Source organism: Dendrobates tinctorius, unplaced genomic scaffold (assembly GCF_039654945.1).
Source record: "Dendrobates tinctorius isolate UK_male_01 unplaced genomic scaffold, ASM3965494v1 ptg000082l, whole genome shotgun sequence".
NCBI lineage: Eukaryota > Metazoa > Chordata > Amphibia > Anura > Dendrobatidae > Dendrobates > Dendrobates tinctorius.
Window position 1 is genome coordinate 25,125,499 of NW_027361750.1, and position 18,280 is coordinate 25,143,778.

The 18,280-nt window shown below is 42.3% G+C and overlaps 1 protein-coding gene across 1 annotated transcript in view; it reads right to left on the reverse strand.

Moving 5' to 3' along the window:
• RP1 (RP1 axonemal microtubule associated) overlaps positions 1–18,280 on the reverse strand; it is a 742,035-nt gene that overhangs the window by 414,855 nt on the left and 308,900 nt on the right. The window contains exons 20-24 of the mRNA XM_073583994.1: positions 14,106–14,257; positions 12,095–12,249; positions 9,923–9,981; positions 8,983–9,027; positions 4,307–4,470 (exon numbers count right to left, since the gene is read on the reverse strand). Of these exons, the coding sequence (XP_073440095.1) occupies positions 4,307–4,470; positions 8,983–9,027; positions 9,923–9,981; positions 12,095–12,249; positions 14,106–14,257 (575 nt within the window). The remainder of the gene's footprint in view (positions 1–4,306; positions 4,471–8,982; positions 9,028–9,922; positions 9,982–12,094; positions 12,250–14,105; positions 14,258–18,280) is intronic.

Here is an 18,280-nt window from a genome sequence, read left to right on the forward strand (position 1 = left end):
CACAATGGTAAACTGCCATATTCTGACAAAGCTGTGGACGTCTACAAACCCGTGTATAGAGAGTCGCTCGACGTAAGCTGATAATGGGAAGTAAAAAGGGGTCCTTTGTGGGGGATATGTCTCTTTCACATCTATATAACAAAGTAGGACATATAGAAGGGGTTGTCTTACAAAACATTTGTGATTAGTGTTGAGCGATACCGTCCGATACTTAAAAGTATCGTATCGGATGGTATCGGCCGATCTAAAAAAAATATCGGGTATCGCCGATTCCGATACCGGAAGTCCCATTCCGGTATCGGAATAAGAAAAACCCTATTTTTGCCTGGTACAGCCTCTCTGAGGTCTGTACGGGCCTTTCGGGGGGCTGTGCCGGCCTGCCGGGGGGTCTGTGCAGGCTCCGGTGGTCTGTGCAGGCTCCGGTGGTCTGTGCAGGCCTGCCGGGGGGCTGTGCCGGCCTGCCGGTGGTATGTGCAGGCTCCGGGGGTCTGTGCCGGCCTGCCAGGGGGGCTGTGCCGGCCTGCCGGGGGGCTGTGCCGGCTCCGGTGGTCTGTGCCGGCCTGCCGGGGGGGCTGTGCCGGCCTGCCGGTGGTCTGTGCAGGCTACGGTGGTCTGTGCCGGCCTGCCGGGGGGCTGTGCCGGCCTGCCGGTGGTCTGTGCAGGCTCCGGGGGTCTGTGCCGGCCTGCCGGGGAGCTGTGCAGGCTCCGGGGGGCTGTGCCGGCCTGCCGGTGGGCTGTGCAGGCTCCGGGGGTCTGTGCAGGCATCGTCCGATGGGACTTTCCCACGCAGCAAGAAAAACCCTATTTTTGCCTGGTACAGCCTCTCTGGGGTCTGTACGGGCCTTTCGGGGGGCTGTGCCGGCCTGCCAGGGGGTCTGTGCAGGCTCCGGTGGTCTGTGCAGGCCTGCCCGTGGTCTGTGCAGGCTCCGGTGGTCTGTGCAGGCCTGCCGGGGGGCTGTGCCGGCTCCGGTGGTCTGTGCTGGCCTGCCGGGGGGCTGTGCCGGCCTGCCGGTGGTCTGTGCAGGCTACGGTGGTCTGTGCCGGCCTGCCGGGGGGGGCTGTGCCGGCCTGCCGGGGGGGCTGTGCCGGCTCCGGTGGTCTGTGCCGGCCTGCCGGGGGGGCTGTGCCGGCCTGCCGGTGGTCTGTGCAGGCTACGGTGGTCTGTGCCGGCCTGCCGGGGGGCTGTGCCGGCCTGCCGGTGGTCTGTGCAGGCTACGGTGGTCTGTGCCGGCCTGCCGGGGAGCTGTGCCGGCCTGCCGGGGGGCTGTGCCGGCTCCGGTGGTCTGTGCCGGCCTGCCGGGGGGGCTGTGCCGGCCTGCCGGTGGTCTGTGCAGGCATCGTCCGATGGGACTTTCCCACGCAGCAATGGCATAAAGTGAGACTAGGGACTTTTTTTTTTTTTTTAAAGTGGTGGAGGAATACAGTGCGGAAGGATACCTACCTTCCGTCATTGTATTCCTGGAGCTGGTAGAGAGCGGTAGCATCAGCTGATGCTGCTGTTCTCCACGCAAGATGGACGTGGGACCCTCGTGGACTTCTGCGGATCGGGGTAAGTATATTGGTGTTATTTTATTTTGATATTTATTCCTCAAGGGGACAATGGCTTCGGGGATCAAAGTGACAAGTGACAGTGAGTATGTACTCTATGTTATATGTACTGTATGTCTATATGTATGTATTGTATGTAGTATATATGTATGTTGCATGCATGTAGTATATATGCAGTATATATGTAGTATGCATGTTGCATGCATGTGGTATATATGTAGTATGTATGTAGCATGTATGTAGTATGTAGCATGTATGTAGTATGTAGCATGTATGTAGTATGTATGTTGCATGTATGTAGCATGTAGTGTGTATGTTGCATGTATGTAGCATGTAGTGTGTATGTTGCATGTATGTAGCATGTAGTATATATGTAGTATGTATGTTACATGTAGTATATATAGTATATATGTAGTATGCATGTTGCATGCATGTAGTATATATGTTGTATGTATGTTGCATGCATGTAGTATATATGTATTATGTATGTAGTATGTATGTAGCATGTATGTAGTATGTATGTTGCATGTATGTAGCATGTAGTATATATGTAGTATGTATGTTACATGTAGTATATATAGTATATATGTAGTATGCATGTTGCATGCATGTAGTATATATGTTGTATGTATGTTGCATGCATGTAGTATATATGTATTATGTATGTAGTATGTATGTAGCAGGTATGTAGTATGTAGCATGTATGTAGCATGCATGTAGTATGTAGCATGTATGTAGTATGCATGTTGCATGTAGTATGTATGTTACATGTAGTATATATGTAGTATGCATGTTGTATGTATGTAGCATGTATGTAGCATGTATGTAGCATGTAAATTTTTTTTTTTTTTTTTTTTTTTTTACATTCAACACATTAGCCGGATGATGGGACTACTACTGTCCCATCATTGGCTAATGTGTCAATCACTGTCATGGTAGCAGGCATCGCCCGATGGGACTTGTAGTCCCATCGGACGATGCCTGCACAGACCCCCGGAGCCTGCACAGACCACCGGCAGGCCGGCACAGCCCCCCGGAGCCTGCACAGGCCACCGGCAGGCCGGCACAGCCCCCCGGCAGGCCGGCACAGACCACCGGAGCCTGCACAGACCACCGGCAGGCCGGCACAGCCCCCCGGCAGGCCGGCACAGCCCCCCGAAGCCTGCACAGACCACCGGCAGGCCGGCACAGACCCCCGGAGCCTGCACAGACCACCTGCAGGCCGGCACAGCCCCCCGGCAGGCCGGCACAGACCCCCGGAGCCTGCACAGACCACCGGCAGGCCGGCACAGACCCCCGGACAGTCGGCACAGCCCCCCCGAAGGCCCGAACTGACGGCGCATCATGATGCGCACAGACAGCGCATCATGATGACGTCATTTTGGCAGCCAATCAGAGCCACAAAAGTGGCTCATTGCATTTTGGACTTCCGATTCCGGTATCCGATACGAAAAAAGTATCGGTACTCGGTATCGGAATTCCGATACGGCAAATATCGGCCGATACCCGATACTTGCGGTATCGGAAAGCTCAACACTAGTCATGATTGATTGAAAATATTCAGAATTGAGAGTCCTCAGTGGTTGATACCTTTTAATGGCAAACTGAAAAGATGGAAACAAATTGCAAACTTTCGAGACTACTCAGGTCTCTTCATCAGGCATTGACCAATACAAAATCTGAAGAATCACATATTTGTGCACAACATTATGATTGATTTAAGCAGTGAGAAACAAAAAGTTCAACTTTTTGCTTCAGTCAATTTACTGTATTTCTTTTATCTAGTAAATACAATTTTGTATGTATTTTTTGTAGTGCTGTATTAATGTTCTGTGACCGATGTGACATCTTGACCACTGACCCAACTTTGACAGCTTCCCTTTTTTTGTGTATTCTGGATACTAACCTTTACATTTTGTCTAAAGCAAGTATTTTAAGTTAAAGACGTATGAAAGGGTAATTAGTAATGACGATGACAAAAAAAAAACACTCTGGCTTGATTAAAATGTATTTGTAGGGTCTGATATTCTCACAGGCAGCACAGTGGCTCGGTGGTTAACACTGTTGCTTTGCAGCCCTGGGGATCAAATCTCACCCCTTGGATTAAATTCCACAAAGGACAACATCTGCAAGGAGTTTGTATGTAATCTCTGTGGGTTTCCTCCAGATTCTCTGGTTTCCTTCCACCCTCCAAAGACATACGGTTAGGAAATTAAGATTGTGAGCCCCAATGGGGACAGCGATGAAGTCTGTAAGGCACTGTGGAATATAATGGCGCTAAGTAGGTAAAATATATCATCTTTAGATTATATATATTTCACTACATATCTAGTGGCCCACACTGTCTGTCCTGCAGCTCTGATTCCTTGACATACTTTTGGTTGTCCTGCTTAAATACCATGCTCACACCCAAAAAGACAAAGAGAGGAGCTACGTGTCTTAAGGAAAGAGTTGTGGTCTCCACCATGTTGCTTGACCCTGGTCCTGGCTATGTACATTGTGTTGCTTATGAAAAACTATAATGTTAATCATTTATAAAATTGCCCCATATATTTATCAACAAATTGTCTAGATTTTTTTGAACAGCATGTATGACAGATGAATCTCACCACTATGCACATAGCCTACAGCTTGTTTCTTGAAGTTTGTGAATTTTTACAATTATCTCTTCACTTTTATCCAGGCTGAATGATAACCATCTGTTTATGTAAATCTGCTAATTACAGCATTGTAAACAGCCACAACATTAACCACATACCTGGAATGTATCTGCACTGTTCACATTAAACAGTTGATGACTCCCCGATCCCAATGTTATGGGGCCAGAACTTGCTCCTGTGCCATAGACATGAAGGAATACTGTGGCATCAGTGCCAGCATTGGCTAAATTGCCAGTTACAAGTGTGATCTTCCATTCCCCCTCTGTAAAGATAAAAATAGTCCTTTATTAACTATTCTGCCAAATCTATGCCCCCATAAGAGAAAAATTACTGAAACTAAATATATAGGGAGAACTTATTATTCCTGTTGCTCCAGATTTCTGAATTGAAAAGTTGCAAAATTTGTTGCACATGACTTTAGCATAGACATTTATGACCTTCTGCATGTTTGTGCTAGCCCCAAAAATGTATCTAAAAGTGACCACTGCTTAGCAATTTGGGATATCTACAACCACAAAATTGCCATAATGTATGCAGAAAAGTGGTATAGGTTGTACGGAAAATCTATGCCACGTCATAGTTGGCATGGATTTAATTTTCTGGCTCATAAATATACTACTGGTTCAAGAAAATGGAGCTTGAAACCCAGTCCTGATCATTTCCCCCATAAATCTGTTCTTGGACTGGTGACATATTTAATATTTACCATATGATGTGTTCATCAAAGTTCTGTGGAACCTTTACAACATTGGCCAATTGGTTTTTAATTTGTATAGGTCTTAGTTCCCATACAGATATTAAATAAATTAACATTAGTACTCACTTTATACCTATTCTACATAGAAAGACAGGTTTCGACACATGGATCATAGGAGACTCTGGTATGTTTTTGCCATGCACACAATTTTCCCGCATAAATAATAACTGTCGTATCTGTTGTAGACCAAGAATCAGGACATGACGCCATTATACCTACCCCTCGAGAACAGTGTTGTATTTGTCAGACAAAATCCCTTTGTCACAAAAGAGGAATGGGCATTGGCACTTGGAGAATGGAGTAACCGGTTCGGCCTTTAGTCATAGATATTATCATCGCCTTGTTATACCGATTGACGATTGTCTTGATGGAGGGACCCAAGAACAATTTTGTTTTTTTACAGATAATAAGACAAAAACATCCATCTCACCACACATCGCCTTGATCCAGTCCGGAATGTGGCAAGTGTCTCTGCCAAAGACACCACCAAAATGGATGTGATGGGAAGAAATACATCTGCACAGATGTAAAATCTCCTTTTATTGATGCAGAATTAAAATAGTGATAACATCCGCTGTAGGCTTCAAGTATGAAACACTGATGCGCTTCATGGAGTCCATAATTAAAGGTGCTTTTGCCATGATCCAGTCCAGGTTTTGAGCCCTGTCTGCCCTTTCCCAGTCTGATCATGGCAAGGGTTAACTCTGCCTGGCCTCGTTTTGGGTTCAGGTCTGCTATTTCTTCTGACTTCATTGAGTGCTTTGTGGTGATATATTTAGATGACATCCTGGTATTTTCATCTGACAATGATTCTCACTTGGTTCACCTGCGTGCTGTTCACCAAAGTTTAGGGAAAAACCTGAGAAATGTGTATTTTTTTCCAAGAACTGTCCTTTCTGGGGGTCATTCTGTCTGCTGAGGGGTTTCGCATGGACCCAGGAAAGGTACAGGCTATTGCTGATTGGGTGCAAGATCTCCAATGTTTTTTGAGGTTTGCTAATTACTATCGTAAATTTATTAAAGGGTTTTCTCAGTTGGTCAAGCCTCTCACTGATCTCACTTGTAAGGGGGCTGATCTTAATAACTGGTCAATCCCGGCAGTTACAGTCTTTTCTTCTTTGAAAAAATACTTCATGTCTGCTCCTGTATTAGTACAGCTCAATCGTCTGAACCGTTCATTGTTGAGGTAGACACATCAGAGGTGGGGGTGGAGGCAGTGTTGTCTCAGGGATCCACCACTCTGACCAACTTAAGACCTTGTGTTTTTTTCTCCAAGAAATTGTCTTTTGTGGAGAGAAATTGTGATGTCAGGAATCGGGAGTTATTAGCCATAAAACTGGCTTTTGATGAATGGAGGCATTTTTTTGGAGGGGGCTGTTCATCAGATTACAGTGATTATGGACCACAAGAACCTGTCCTACATTAAGTCGGCTAAGCGCTTAACACCTAGACAGGTGAGGTGGTTGCTTTTTTTTCACGTTTTCATTTTTCCATCACCTTTCAGCCTGGTTCCAAGAATGTAAAGGCCGACGCCTTGTCTTGCAGTTTGGACCCAGTATCACCTCACGAACCGCCTTTATCCATTCTTCAGCATGAGGTGGTCATTGCTGGGGTGTCCTCCGAGTTGGAGTGGGAGATTCGTGAGGCTCAGTCACTTGCTCCTCTGTCATTGCCTGATAATAAGCTCTTCGTTCCTATTCAGTATTGGTCGAGGGTTCTCCGTGAGTTTCATGGCTCTCAGTGGGCATCCAGGAGTCTTGGCTCCCCGGAGAGCTATTGCTAGACTGTTCTGGTGGTCCTCCATGTCTTCTGACATTGCGTGTTTGTGTCTGCTTGTGATATGTGTGCTCATTCTAAAAGCTCCCATAACTGGCTGGTGCCATTGCCAATTAAGGATTGACCTTGGACACATTTGTCCATGGATTTTATCACTGATCTCCCTCCTTCCAAGGGCAAGACTGTGGTTTGGGTGGTGGTTGACAGATTTAGTAAACAGGCGCATTTTTGTACAGTTGGCAGGACTACCTAATGTGGAAACTTTATCCAAGTTGCTTATTGAGCATGTTGTGTGGTTGCATGGTGTACCTCTTAATTTGGTGTCTGATAGAGGGGTACAATTTGTATCCAAGTTCTGGAGGGCATTTTGTAAGAGATTGGGTATTGACTTGACCTTCTCCTCAGCCTACCATCCTGAAACCAATGGGCAGACAGAGAGGACCAACCTGTCACTTGAACAAATTTTGCGGCAAGATGATTGGTGCTCCTCCCTGCCGGTGGCCGAGTTTGCATTTAATAATCGGGTTAATCAGTCCACTTTGTCCTCTCCGTTTTTCTGTAACTATGGCTTTCAACGCCATTTTGGTGAATTTTCCAGGCTGGATTCAGGGTGTCCTGGGGCTCATTTGGCAGTTCAACGGTTGGAGGAGGTGTGGAGGGAGGATCAAAAGAAGATTGGGGTGGCTCAAGGCAAACAAAAACATCTTGCTGATAAGTGACGATCTGTGGGACCTAAGTTGCTAGTGGGAGACAAGGTGTGGTTGTCTACCAGGAACATACGTCTGAAGGTTCCTTCCGTTAAGCTGGGTCCTAAGTTTATTGGTCCTTACGAGAACATTGAGGTTGTCAATCCAGTTGCCTTCCCTTTACGCTTACCTCTGTCGCTTCAGATCCCCAATGTATTCCATAAGTCCCTTCTTAAGCCATGTGTACCTTCCTCTGCTGGGTCTCCACCCCTTCCACCTCCTGTCTCGGTGTACGGTAAGACTGAGAATGAAGTTGAACTGATTCTTGATTCTTGGAGGGTTTGCAGTTCGCTTCAGTACTTGGTCCATTGGAGGGTTTACGGTCCTGAGAAGTGATCTTGGGTTCCGGCACGATCCATCCAATCCATCCTGGTTCAGGAGTTTCATGCTCGATATCCTGGGAAACCTGGGGGTCCGGACGCCCCCCTTGAGAGGAGGGTACTGTCATGATCCAGTCAGGGTTTTGAGCCCTGTCTGCCCTTTCCTGGTCTGATCATGGCAAGGGTTAACTCTGCCTGGCTTCGTTTTGGGTTCAGGTCTGATATTTCTTCCTGCTGCATCCTGCAGGCTATGTCAGTTATATTTTCTGCCAACGGCGTGAGTATCTGACTCTGGTAGTACCCCGATTTGTCCTGCTGCACTTTCTGACCTTGCCCGTGTCTGTTTCTCCCTCTCTGCCTGTCCAGCCTTAGTGTTTCTTGATTGCTTTTGGATTTCCTGGAGTTTGACTCTGCTTTGACTCTGACTTGACATTGCCTCTGGTCCCTGGTACTTCTGTCTTTTGTCTGGTATTGACCCTTTGGCTCTCCACTGACTTTATGCTTGTTTTTTCCCTTTGTACTGCGTGACGGTCTAGGTTTTGACTCGGCTTGTTTGACTATTCTGCTGCAACCTGGTGGTACCTTTGCTGCAGCACTGCAGGCCTGCTCTTGCTGACTTGTTACCAACTTACCATCCTTCTACTCTATTGCCAACTAGTGGAGGTTCCAGTTACCTGCATAGCTGCAGGGTGACAGCTTTTCGCACCAGAAACGTATCAATGTTTCATACTTAAAGCCTACTGTGGATGTTATCACAATATTAATTATGCATAACAGAATTATGCAATAACAGAAGATTTTACATCCATGCAGTTGGATTTCTTCTTCTTCTTCTTTTTTTTACAGCCATAGCAAACAATACACATTCGTTTCAGAGTCTTAGCCTTGTATTGAAATTCTCTAGTCAAAGCCACTGGGTGGCATGGTCTATCATTCCCCTGCCTCAGCCCCAATGCACCAGCCCAAACCATAAATGTTCTTGCTATTACATTCATTTAACTGTTGCCGTATACCCTAGTGTCATATAGAAAAACTAGACAAAAAGAAAGATTGCATAATATGTCTCACTTGACGTGGAAGTAGACAGATTTGTATCTGCTGTGCATGAGTGACTTTGCATTTGCAATGAAATACTAAATATTAGCCAACTGGAAGTGTGACCTTTTGAAAATTACCATTGTTTTTGGTGGGACGTCTCTCTTCAGAAGTTAGTTCCATTTCTACAAATAAAATAATACATATACCGTAACCAATAATTCTCTGCTTTTATTCGTATGATAAGTCAGTATTCCTGGATACATTGTGAGGTTATTAGTGTAATGACTCAGTATATAGTACATGTTGGCAATGTACTTCTCAACCTGTGTAGGTCTCTGTACAGTAAAATCAAAAGGAACTTTAAACAGATGGTATGAAGATTCATTTATGAAGAACATGTACTGCATATCATACAACATATATATCTATTGCATATATTTATTATAGCATAGAAGACGAATTACAGTGGATATAACATCTAAATACTATCTAATACTCTGAAAGTATTACAATAAATGCAGTATACACAGAGCAAGGCTTTCCACAGTAATTTTGTGTGGTTATAAACCAAATGTGGTACATCCTTTCACATGATATATTAGAGAACTTTATATGTATCCTCCTCTGTCAGGATGGTACACCATCGACAAATGGTTTGGGGTCCTTTTGTTATCTTTATAAGCAATTTTTCTAAAACATTTTAATGACTGGTGAAACTCTCTACATAATAAAATCAAACTACAAATAAAAATGGGTTAAATGAATATATGATAAATTTATAATTGCTGTTGGTTCAGCTGTAGAGATACCTATGATCCTGCGAATGGGGGCGCAAAATCCCAGTAGGAATGGGGAAATTAGTGAGCATGAGTGACTGCCACACCTATGAGTCAAAAATGGAGTAATAGTCTCACAGTCTCACTACGGCTCCATTCAGACAGGAAAATGTGGGTTATTGTTCTAATAATTAGAAGGGGTCCCATCAAACAGGACCTTGCCTGTGGATTGGTGATAAATGCTGTTTGTGTGATAACCCCTTTAGATTATACCACTTGGAATCAAATAAATAATTTGTACCTTGCTTTTGCAGTTCTATTTCTGAATGGAGAGATCCCTCAGACATATATGGGAGCCACCTGCAAAATGCATAAAATAATAAAGTAAGACATTTCCCATGTAGTAGTGAATAATACACAAACTCTGGATACATCAAGACAAATCATTCTTATGGTCCCAAATTTATTGTTCTGTCCCCATTGGAATGGGAAATTACTTGGGCTGTCAGAGTAATGGTGTTTAGGGTAAAAAATCATTCCAAATTCAATTCTTTTATAAGAGAAGTCAAATATATATTGTTTAATGTCCAGGCTATATGTTGGCACATTGTGGCCTCTTATAGGATCATGTTCCACACTATAGTATCCCATTGCGCATGCCACAATGCCTCTATAGGAAATCAGACGTATAAATATGCACCCAAGCACTTCAATGTGTGCTGTGTTAAGGCTCTGTACTACTGGATGAGATGGCCACCCTTCTGCTAATCTCCAGCAGGGAACATGCAGGTGTAACATTAGCTTGGTATTGCCTACAAAATGCTAACACCTAGAAAGGAGATGGGTCATATAGCCTGATAACATCACTAGGGCTTTAAAAGAGCTCTCTGCTGGCAGGAAATTGCTTGCTTATCTTGTCACTGTTGCAGATTCTGTAGTGCTTCCGCAGCTCTGTATGTTCTCCTGTGCTTGACTGTACTACGTTTCTTGGACTGTGCCTTTGTCTGCCCTTTCTTATCTTCATCCACTCCGACAGTTTATGATTTCTGAATTATAGTTTTTTCAACTCATCTGATATAGTTGATTGTTCACAATAAATTGACCAGACTTGGCTTACAAAATTCTTCTTAACTTCTGTCTTCTAGAGGCCATCTTGGTGGTGACAAGTTGGAAGTTACCTTGCAACAAAGTCTAAACTACCTTGAGGAGACCCAGGATTAAAAAAGGGGTTCTTCTTAGACTCCATGCCTTGCATTAAACAGCATCTCGGTGGTAGCTTTAGGCTATGTGCCCACGATCAGATATTGCTGCAATTTTGACCCTGCATATTTATGTAGTGTCAAAACCACAGCGGTCAGATGTTCCAGCATAGTGGATGGGATTTCTTGAAATCCCATGTCCACCATGCGTGTATGTGTGCCTGTAGATCACTCCTGGAGACTGACATGTGGTGCGTCTTTTAGAACCGGAGCACGTCAATTTCTCTTGCAGTGACGCGAGTCTGCACGACAGAAATTTCATCAATAGAATGTACTGGACGCAGTGAATCTGCACGGTTCAGTGAACACATGTGGATATTTCTGTGTTCAATAGAACACAGCATTTTGGACGCAGCGAAAATACGTTGCATCCAAAATTATCTTCTGGTCTTTAATTTAAGCTGTGCCATTTCACACAGCTCTGACCTGCACTCAGTTACCTTCACGACCATTCCTGTGCCATCCCATCTACCAGAAAACGTCTGGTACACTTTTCCAGTACTGAGCTCGACATTGGAGCCATATACCGGCCATGCTCACGAGGCCTCAATGATATTGTCAAGGAAAGCTTTACGGAAAGAATTAGTCTTGAAAGCATCCATATTTCTTAAAATGATTGAGCATCTTATCTGATATCTGCTAACAGATGTGATTATTTATTTAATTTTAAATATACAGTCATTAAGAAGCTAATAAAGTTTCATAAATTGCAAGAGTTATAAAAAGGACTTAATTTGGGAACAATGACTATGTATATTTGGGTTCAAATTATGGAAACCAGAAGCGTATGGTCTTCTCTCATTGAACAGATCAGCTAACCTATAAAATGGTGACTAGTCTATTAACTATGTAATAAAATGTCTAATAAACCCATCAGCAGAGATAACATTACATCTCCCAGGACTTACAGCTGGAGTTTGCTTGTATTATGTATTGCATCGTTGGTCACAGAAGGGCTATTTCTCATTTTACTCTGAACTTAAAAAATAAATGTGCTGAAAGAATAAATGCCCATATGACAGGCAGTAAGATCTCAAGGAATTGAAAGAGCAAGTATTGCCGAAAACCCTTATTGTGACACACAGGCTCTGGAATATTGGTGGACTCAGATTCCATAAAACTGACATCCAACATATAAGTATCCTTGAGGGAACACAGATATACAGCATTTAAAAATGTGCGAAGTGTGAATGTGATGGCATGAATAATGTTACCTTTCACAATTGAAGATATATTCTGCGAGTTGGCCCTGTTCCCCGATGATTACTTTCTCACAATACCAGTACTGTGACTTGTGATTGGCCCCGCAGCCTAGGAGCACTCTCTGGAGCTTCCCAAGTGACACAGCTTCAAATTCAAACACATCAACCTAAGGAGCAAGAGCAAAGGCAAATGTGAGGAACCACTGCATAATACATCCACTGCTCATATTCTTGTACTGCTATTGCGGCTGTATTATACGGCTATGTCGTTCTATGAGAAAATTAATTTTTTATGTTACTGCACTAAATCATTAGACCTGCTCCGCAACAATCTATGACTATAGCTTGATAAGCTCCTTTTAACCATTACTTGTCTGGATTGGGAACACTTTAAGAAAACATTGGACCCCTGCTAAACTACCAGTGATGGACCCCTTAATAGGGGACCACTTTGCTCAGTTCTCTCAGTTGCTGATCAACCAACTTTTCTGTCCCACCAACCCTTTCCCACCCTAGAAATGAAAATGAGTTTCTACTTTCCATCTTTTGAAGGAATTCCATGAATATTTTAGTAAATTGCTGGAGTCCTTTGGAGGTAACTTTTCAACCTAAATACATGTATTTTTGCCTAAAAATAATTTTTACAAAAGGTCTTCTTGAAAACTTTTGGAACGTTTAGCTTCTAAACTTCTATACTTCACAGTACATAGCAGATTCCATCATGAAAAAACAGTGAAAAATCTGAGAATGTTCTAATCACAGAGTCTGTAACTTTTATCTGACCTCTTCTGAACACTTTTATCTGAAGATATCCAAGATGCTTGAAGTGGTATTCCCATCTCCAAGATCCTATCCCAATATGTAGTAGGTGTAGTAATAATAAAAATAATATTAGTAAATACCTCCAATTAGAAATCTAGTATAGTTCTTCTGATTCACTATGTCGGTTACATCATGTGCCGGGCATTGCAGTAGCTTATGTATCCATGGTTATGACTAGAGATGAGTGAATTTGTTCATTTTTTGCCCCCGAATCTGATTTTGAAATATCCGTGCCATATTCGAACACTAATCATGCCAAATGTATGTTTGATGATCGTTCCGAACATATTCGTTAATTTCTACTTCCATTGACTCTAATGACATTTGGCTGTGTTCGAATATTGCGAAAACAATATTCGAGTATGATCGTATTCGGAACCAAATCCGAACAAATTCGCTCATCTCTGTCACTATATGAGTGGTCATAACCATGGATACTAAAGCTATTACAATGCCCTGCACATGGAGTAAGAGACTTAGAAAATCAGAAGGACTATACTGCATTTCTAATTGGTGGAATTTGCTAATATTATTATTGCCCCACTGTACAATAATAGGGTAAGACAGTCTTCATCCCTACAATTGCTACTTCCAGTAGATGGCACTAGAGTTCAAGTCTTCTTCCTCTCTGCAATTTGCATATTTAATTTCACAGAGGAGCCCGTATGGCATATAAGTCTCCTCAATCTGATGTGCCAGGCCTGGCTTGTCATTCTCCACAAGTATAAACACTACCTCTTAGATTTTAATTAATGCTGCAATTCAAAATGAAAGATTTCTGGCAACATGGAGAACTTTTACACTTGTTTTCTATCATAAAAGGTGCATATTGATGATTGGATTGTGTCCTATCTATAGAATAGAGACTTCAAAAAATGGCTACGTGTTGTCAGGATTTTCTGCCACCTAACTAGAAGTGAACTTGTACTTTACACAGACAACCACCTTCAAATTGGAACTGCCAGGGAAATCAGCTGGACGTTGCAGACACGGTTCCTAATTTGGCGCTGTCACTCAAATTAATTATTAAAAAACAATGTTTTCATTAAAACAATGCGTTTCTAGAGTGAACTGCTCTATACTGAGTAAGGCTGTCCAATGACTACAACATCTTTAAAATGTATTTCATCCAATATGTTAATAAAACTTGTAATACTTGACAAAAATCGTGGAAATTATGTATGAAAAAAACTTATTTTACCTGCCCTTGTTGGAAAGGACTGGACAAGTCTGACCTAAACAAAATTCTTTTTCCTGAGTCTCCATGTTCTCCATACAAGCAGATATGAATTGGAGCCTCGGTTCCTGCTTGTTCTAAATGTCCTGTGTAGACACTGATCTTGTATTTCACAACTGGAAAGCAGACAAGCATATATCATCAGTATACAATCCAAGGTACTTGATATGCTTCCACATACACATCTAGACTCTCTGGTTGAAGACTGAAATTACAGGAAGGAGGACACAGACTCAAGAAATTACTAGAACATAGATCAAGAGTTCAGTCTTACACAATGTATTATTCCTTTGTTGCGAAGTATAAATACACTAGAAAAGAAACATATCAGTGATACAAGTTGGTACAGACATTAGTTATATTATATAACATTAGCTTTCAAAATATACACTTAAAGTCAGAATGGTCACCAATGACATTAAGACGTCTGACCAACCTCGTAGGTTGCATATGACTTTGCCTTCATAGAATTCAATATATCAATATAATATAATTCTTGTATGAGGTATTTTTCACAGTCATTTTGGGGCAATAAAATAGTTGTGAGACAGAAAGTCACAGTCAAGTTCAAGAACCATTTTTGGTCATGTGGCTTGTCTGTGAATTCATGTTTTGTGACTTGGGTTCCAGGGTACAGTAGACCTAGCCTACGTCGTCAAGAAAATTTTATTCTAATTATGCTTTTGCTTATATAGCGCTATCTTATTCTGTAGCATTTTACAGACATTATCATCACTGTCCCCAATGGGGCTCACAATCTACATTCCCTATCAGTATGTCTTTGGAGTGTGGGAGGAAACCAGAGAACCCGGAGAACATACACGGGGAGAACATACAAACTTCTTGTAGATGTTGTCCTTTGTAGGATTTGAACCCAGGACCCCAATGCTGCAATGCTAACCAAAAAATCTAAAATGAAAATTGAGCAGGTCAAGATAAGCAAGAGAAAATTTATCACAGGATAGATGTTAATTATATGATCTCTGGGAGCCCTCACCACTGAAACTACAGCATTCACAAAGTAGGGGGTCCTGTGCCCCAGTTGCAGAGGAGATTGAATAGAGAAATGGTCAAGTATGTGCCTTAGTATTCCATTCAAGGTCAATGGAACTGGTCCCATACTAGTGTTTGGTGAATGGCCCAGTAGTGGGCACCAAACATTCAAGCACTTATCACGTATTCATTGAGGCTTTACTTTCTATTTCTTGAATTTTGCTTAGGATCCATTATGTTCCCAGGTGGGATCCCCAGTGATGACCTCCTGCAGTGATATCCGCAAGAGCATTTGCCACCATAGATATCATTACAAGACAGGACTGTGGGAGGCACACATTTTACCCCTTACCCTGCATAGGGTGACATTCACACCAACATTTACATCTTGCTAATTTACAATGCAGACATAAGGGCCCTTTACACATAGTGATATCGCTAAAGCGTCACCGATTTCGTGACGCAGCAGCGATATTGCTAGCGATATCGCTACATGTGATACTCACCTCCGACTGGCTCCCCTGCTGGCTATCGCTGATCGCGCGAGATCGGCCTGGTCCATCTCTCATCGTCGGCTTCCTGCTGGCACCGACGAGCGAGCCATGGACACGGGCAGAAGACAGTCACCCTTGCCACGTCTGACAGGTGAGTAAGACCGCCGACCGCTGCTGCATCGCTAGTGAGATCTGCCTGTTTGGCAGCTCACTAGCGACCATTTAGCGATGCACCAGTGATCCTGACCGGGTCATATCGTGGTCGGGATCGCTGGTGCATCGCTAAATGTAACGGGGCCTATACTTTGAAGCATACACATGAAATTTCCTAAAATCTCATGTGCAATGCTGACACAGTAAAAAACTAATGAGGGAACTTCCCCAAAAAACGTTCCTATAAAACTTCTCTCCATGGACTAGGCCGGGTTATTAGAACAAACTTATGCTAAACATATGGACTGGCTGTGCACAGGTTTCTGCATTATTTGTGTTCTCATTATTTCTGATGTGGTCATAGACATGGAAATAAAAAAGTAATGTCCCTCAAATTAGTACTCAGCAGGCAGCACCACAGCCATAAAATCAATATGAGGAAATACAATTGTTCTGAGCCTAGCTGATTCGCAATACATTCAGTCATTTCTATCCTAAAACAGATATTAAAGGAAGCTCAAATTAAATAAAAAAGTGAAAGTCAGTTCTACACTGTAACTCACAAGGTAATAATCAGATAACGCAGGATCAGGATTCATTTTATGAATTTTAATGGGTTTTGTAAGTTTGTTAGGACTACAGGATAAAGACAAAATGTAGCGAATAGGAAATTGAACAGTATACAAAAAAAATAGTGTAACAAGAATGATTACATACAAAACCTTCTAAAAACCGCTGTTTATTTTTTTCAAACTAGAGAATGCATAAACTGTATAATGCAAAAGTGTTGTTTCCTGTAGGATCTGTATGCATATGGTCACTCATCCACTTATATACAATAATGCTGTGACTGTCAATGCCATATACATAACACACAGACATACTAAAACCCATGTGCATAAATAAACACACGAGTGGAATACAACCACAATTCTCAAAAAGGCTGGGAGGCTGCATAATAAGAAAACAAGAACACAATGATTTAGAAATCTCTTATAGCCTAATTTTATTTACAACAGAACATAGGTTCAGAATCAGAAGGGGAAAGTGAGACATTGGTCCATTTTATTTAAAAAAAATTAACTCATTTAGAAATTGATGGCAGTAACAAAAAACTTGGGACAGGGTTAACAAAAGGTGGGAGAAGGAAGTGGTACTTATGAAAAACAGGGTCAGGTTTCAAGTCACATGATTGTGTCTAAAATGAGTATGTTAAACAGGCTGAGAATCTCGGATGCCATGTTCTTAAATGGAATGTAACCATCCAGCTTGTTTTCAGTGCACAGTTCAAAAGCCTGCACCTCTGATGGTATGGTTTTGTATTAGTGTTAATAGTAATAATTTCATGGGCAGCTTATACATCTGGAAAGGCACTATCAGTGAAGGGCATTAAATAGAGGCTTTCAAACAATGTGAGCTTTAATTCAGACATCAACTATTTCAGCGAAGGCCTTGAATATTTCAGCAAGACAACGATAAACCACATACCACATCCATCACAATAGCATGGCTTCACAGGAGAAGAGTTTCAATGACGGAATTTTGGAGTTTCGGTGACAAACCGGCCGCCTGCAGACCAGACCTTTCACCATTGGAAATATTTGGTACATTATGAAAGAAAATAAGGTATAGAAGTCCCCAGACTCCTGATCAGCGAGAATCCTACATCAGGCATGAGTGGATCAACATTCCTCTCCCAAAACTGATGCAATTGGTCTCCTCATTTACCAGACATTTACAGACTGTTGTAAAAAGAAGAGGGTATGCTACACAATCGTAGACATGGCCCTGTCCACAACTTTTTTGAGATGTGTTGCTGCCATCAATTTCAAAATGAGTTCATTTTCTCAAATGAAATGTAAAAATGTATTTCATCCTCCGATCTGTGGTCTATGTTCTGAGTAATACGTAGTTATAAGAGATTTCCAAATCAATGTATTCTTGTTTTCTTTACATTTTGCAAAGTGTCCTAACTTTGTAGAATTTGAGTTATACATAGCAAAGATCAAGATAGAGCCTGCATTATGGTGTCTGACGTTGCTTGCCATGTTTTCTATAGCTTTTCATAAGCCTCGAGAAGAGCATCCTATATCAGTACTTGTTGCCTCTATGGCCATGAAACAAAGCAATTACCGTAAGTAGAATATCTGTCAATGCTGAACAGTTTCAAGACCTCAGACCAGAGAGAGAATGCTAACAATGTTTGGCACCAAATACAAAAATATATGTTTAGTGATTTGTCAGTAATATTTATTGTTAAGAAATTGATGTGAAATCTAATATGGCCACCATTCTAGCATTCACGTTAGCTGTAAACATTGAAAATTAGATCAGTTTATTTATGGAGCGATATGGGAGAGCTGCATGTAAATTCTATTACCAGAAATCTAACAACACATACTGTAGACTCAGCGTATGAAAAGCAGAGCGGACTGGATTAGAAACACTACTTATAGCAACCTTTTAAAGCTCTGTGCTTATTTATTAATAGCAGATCTT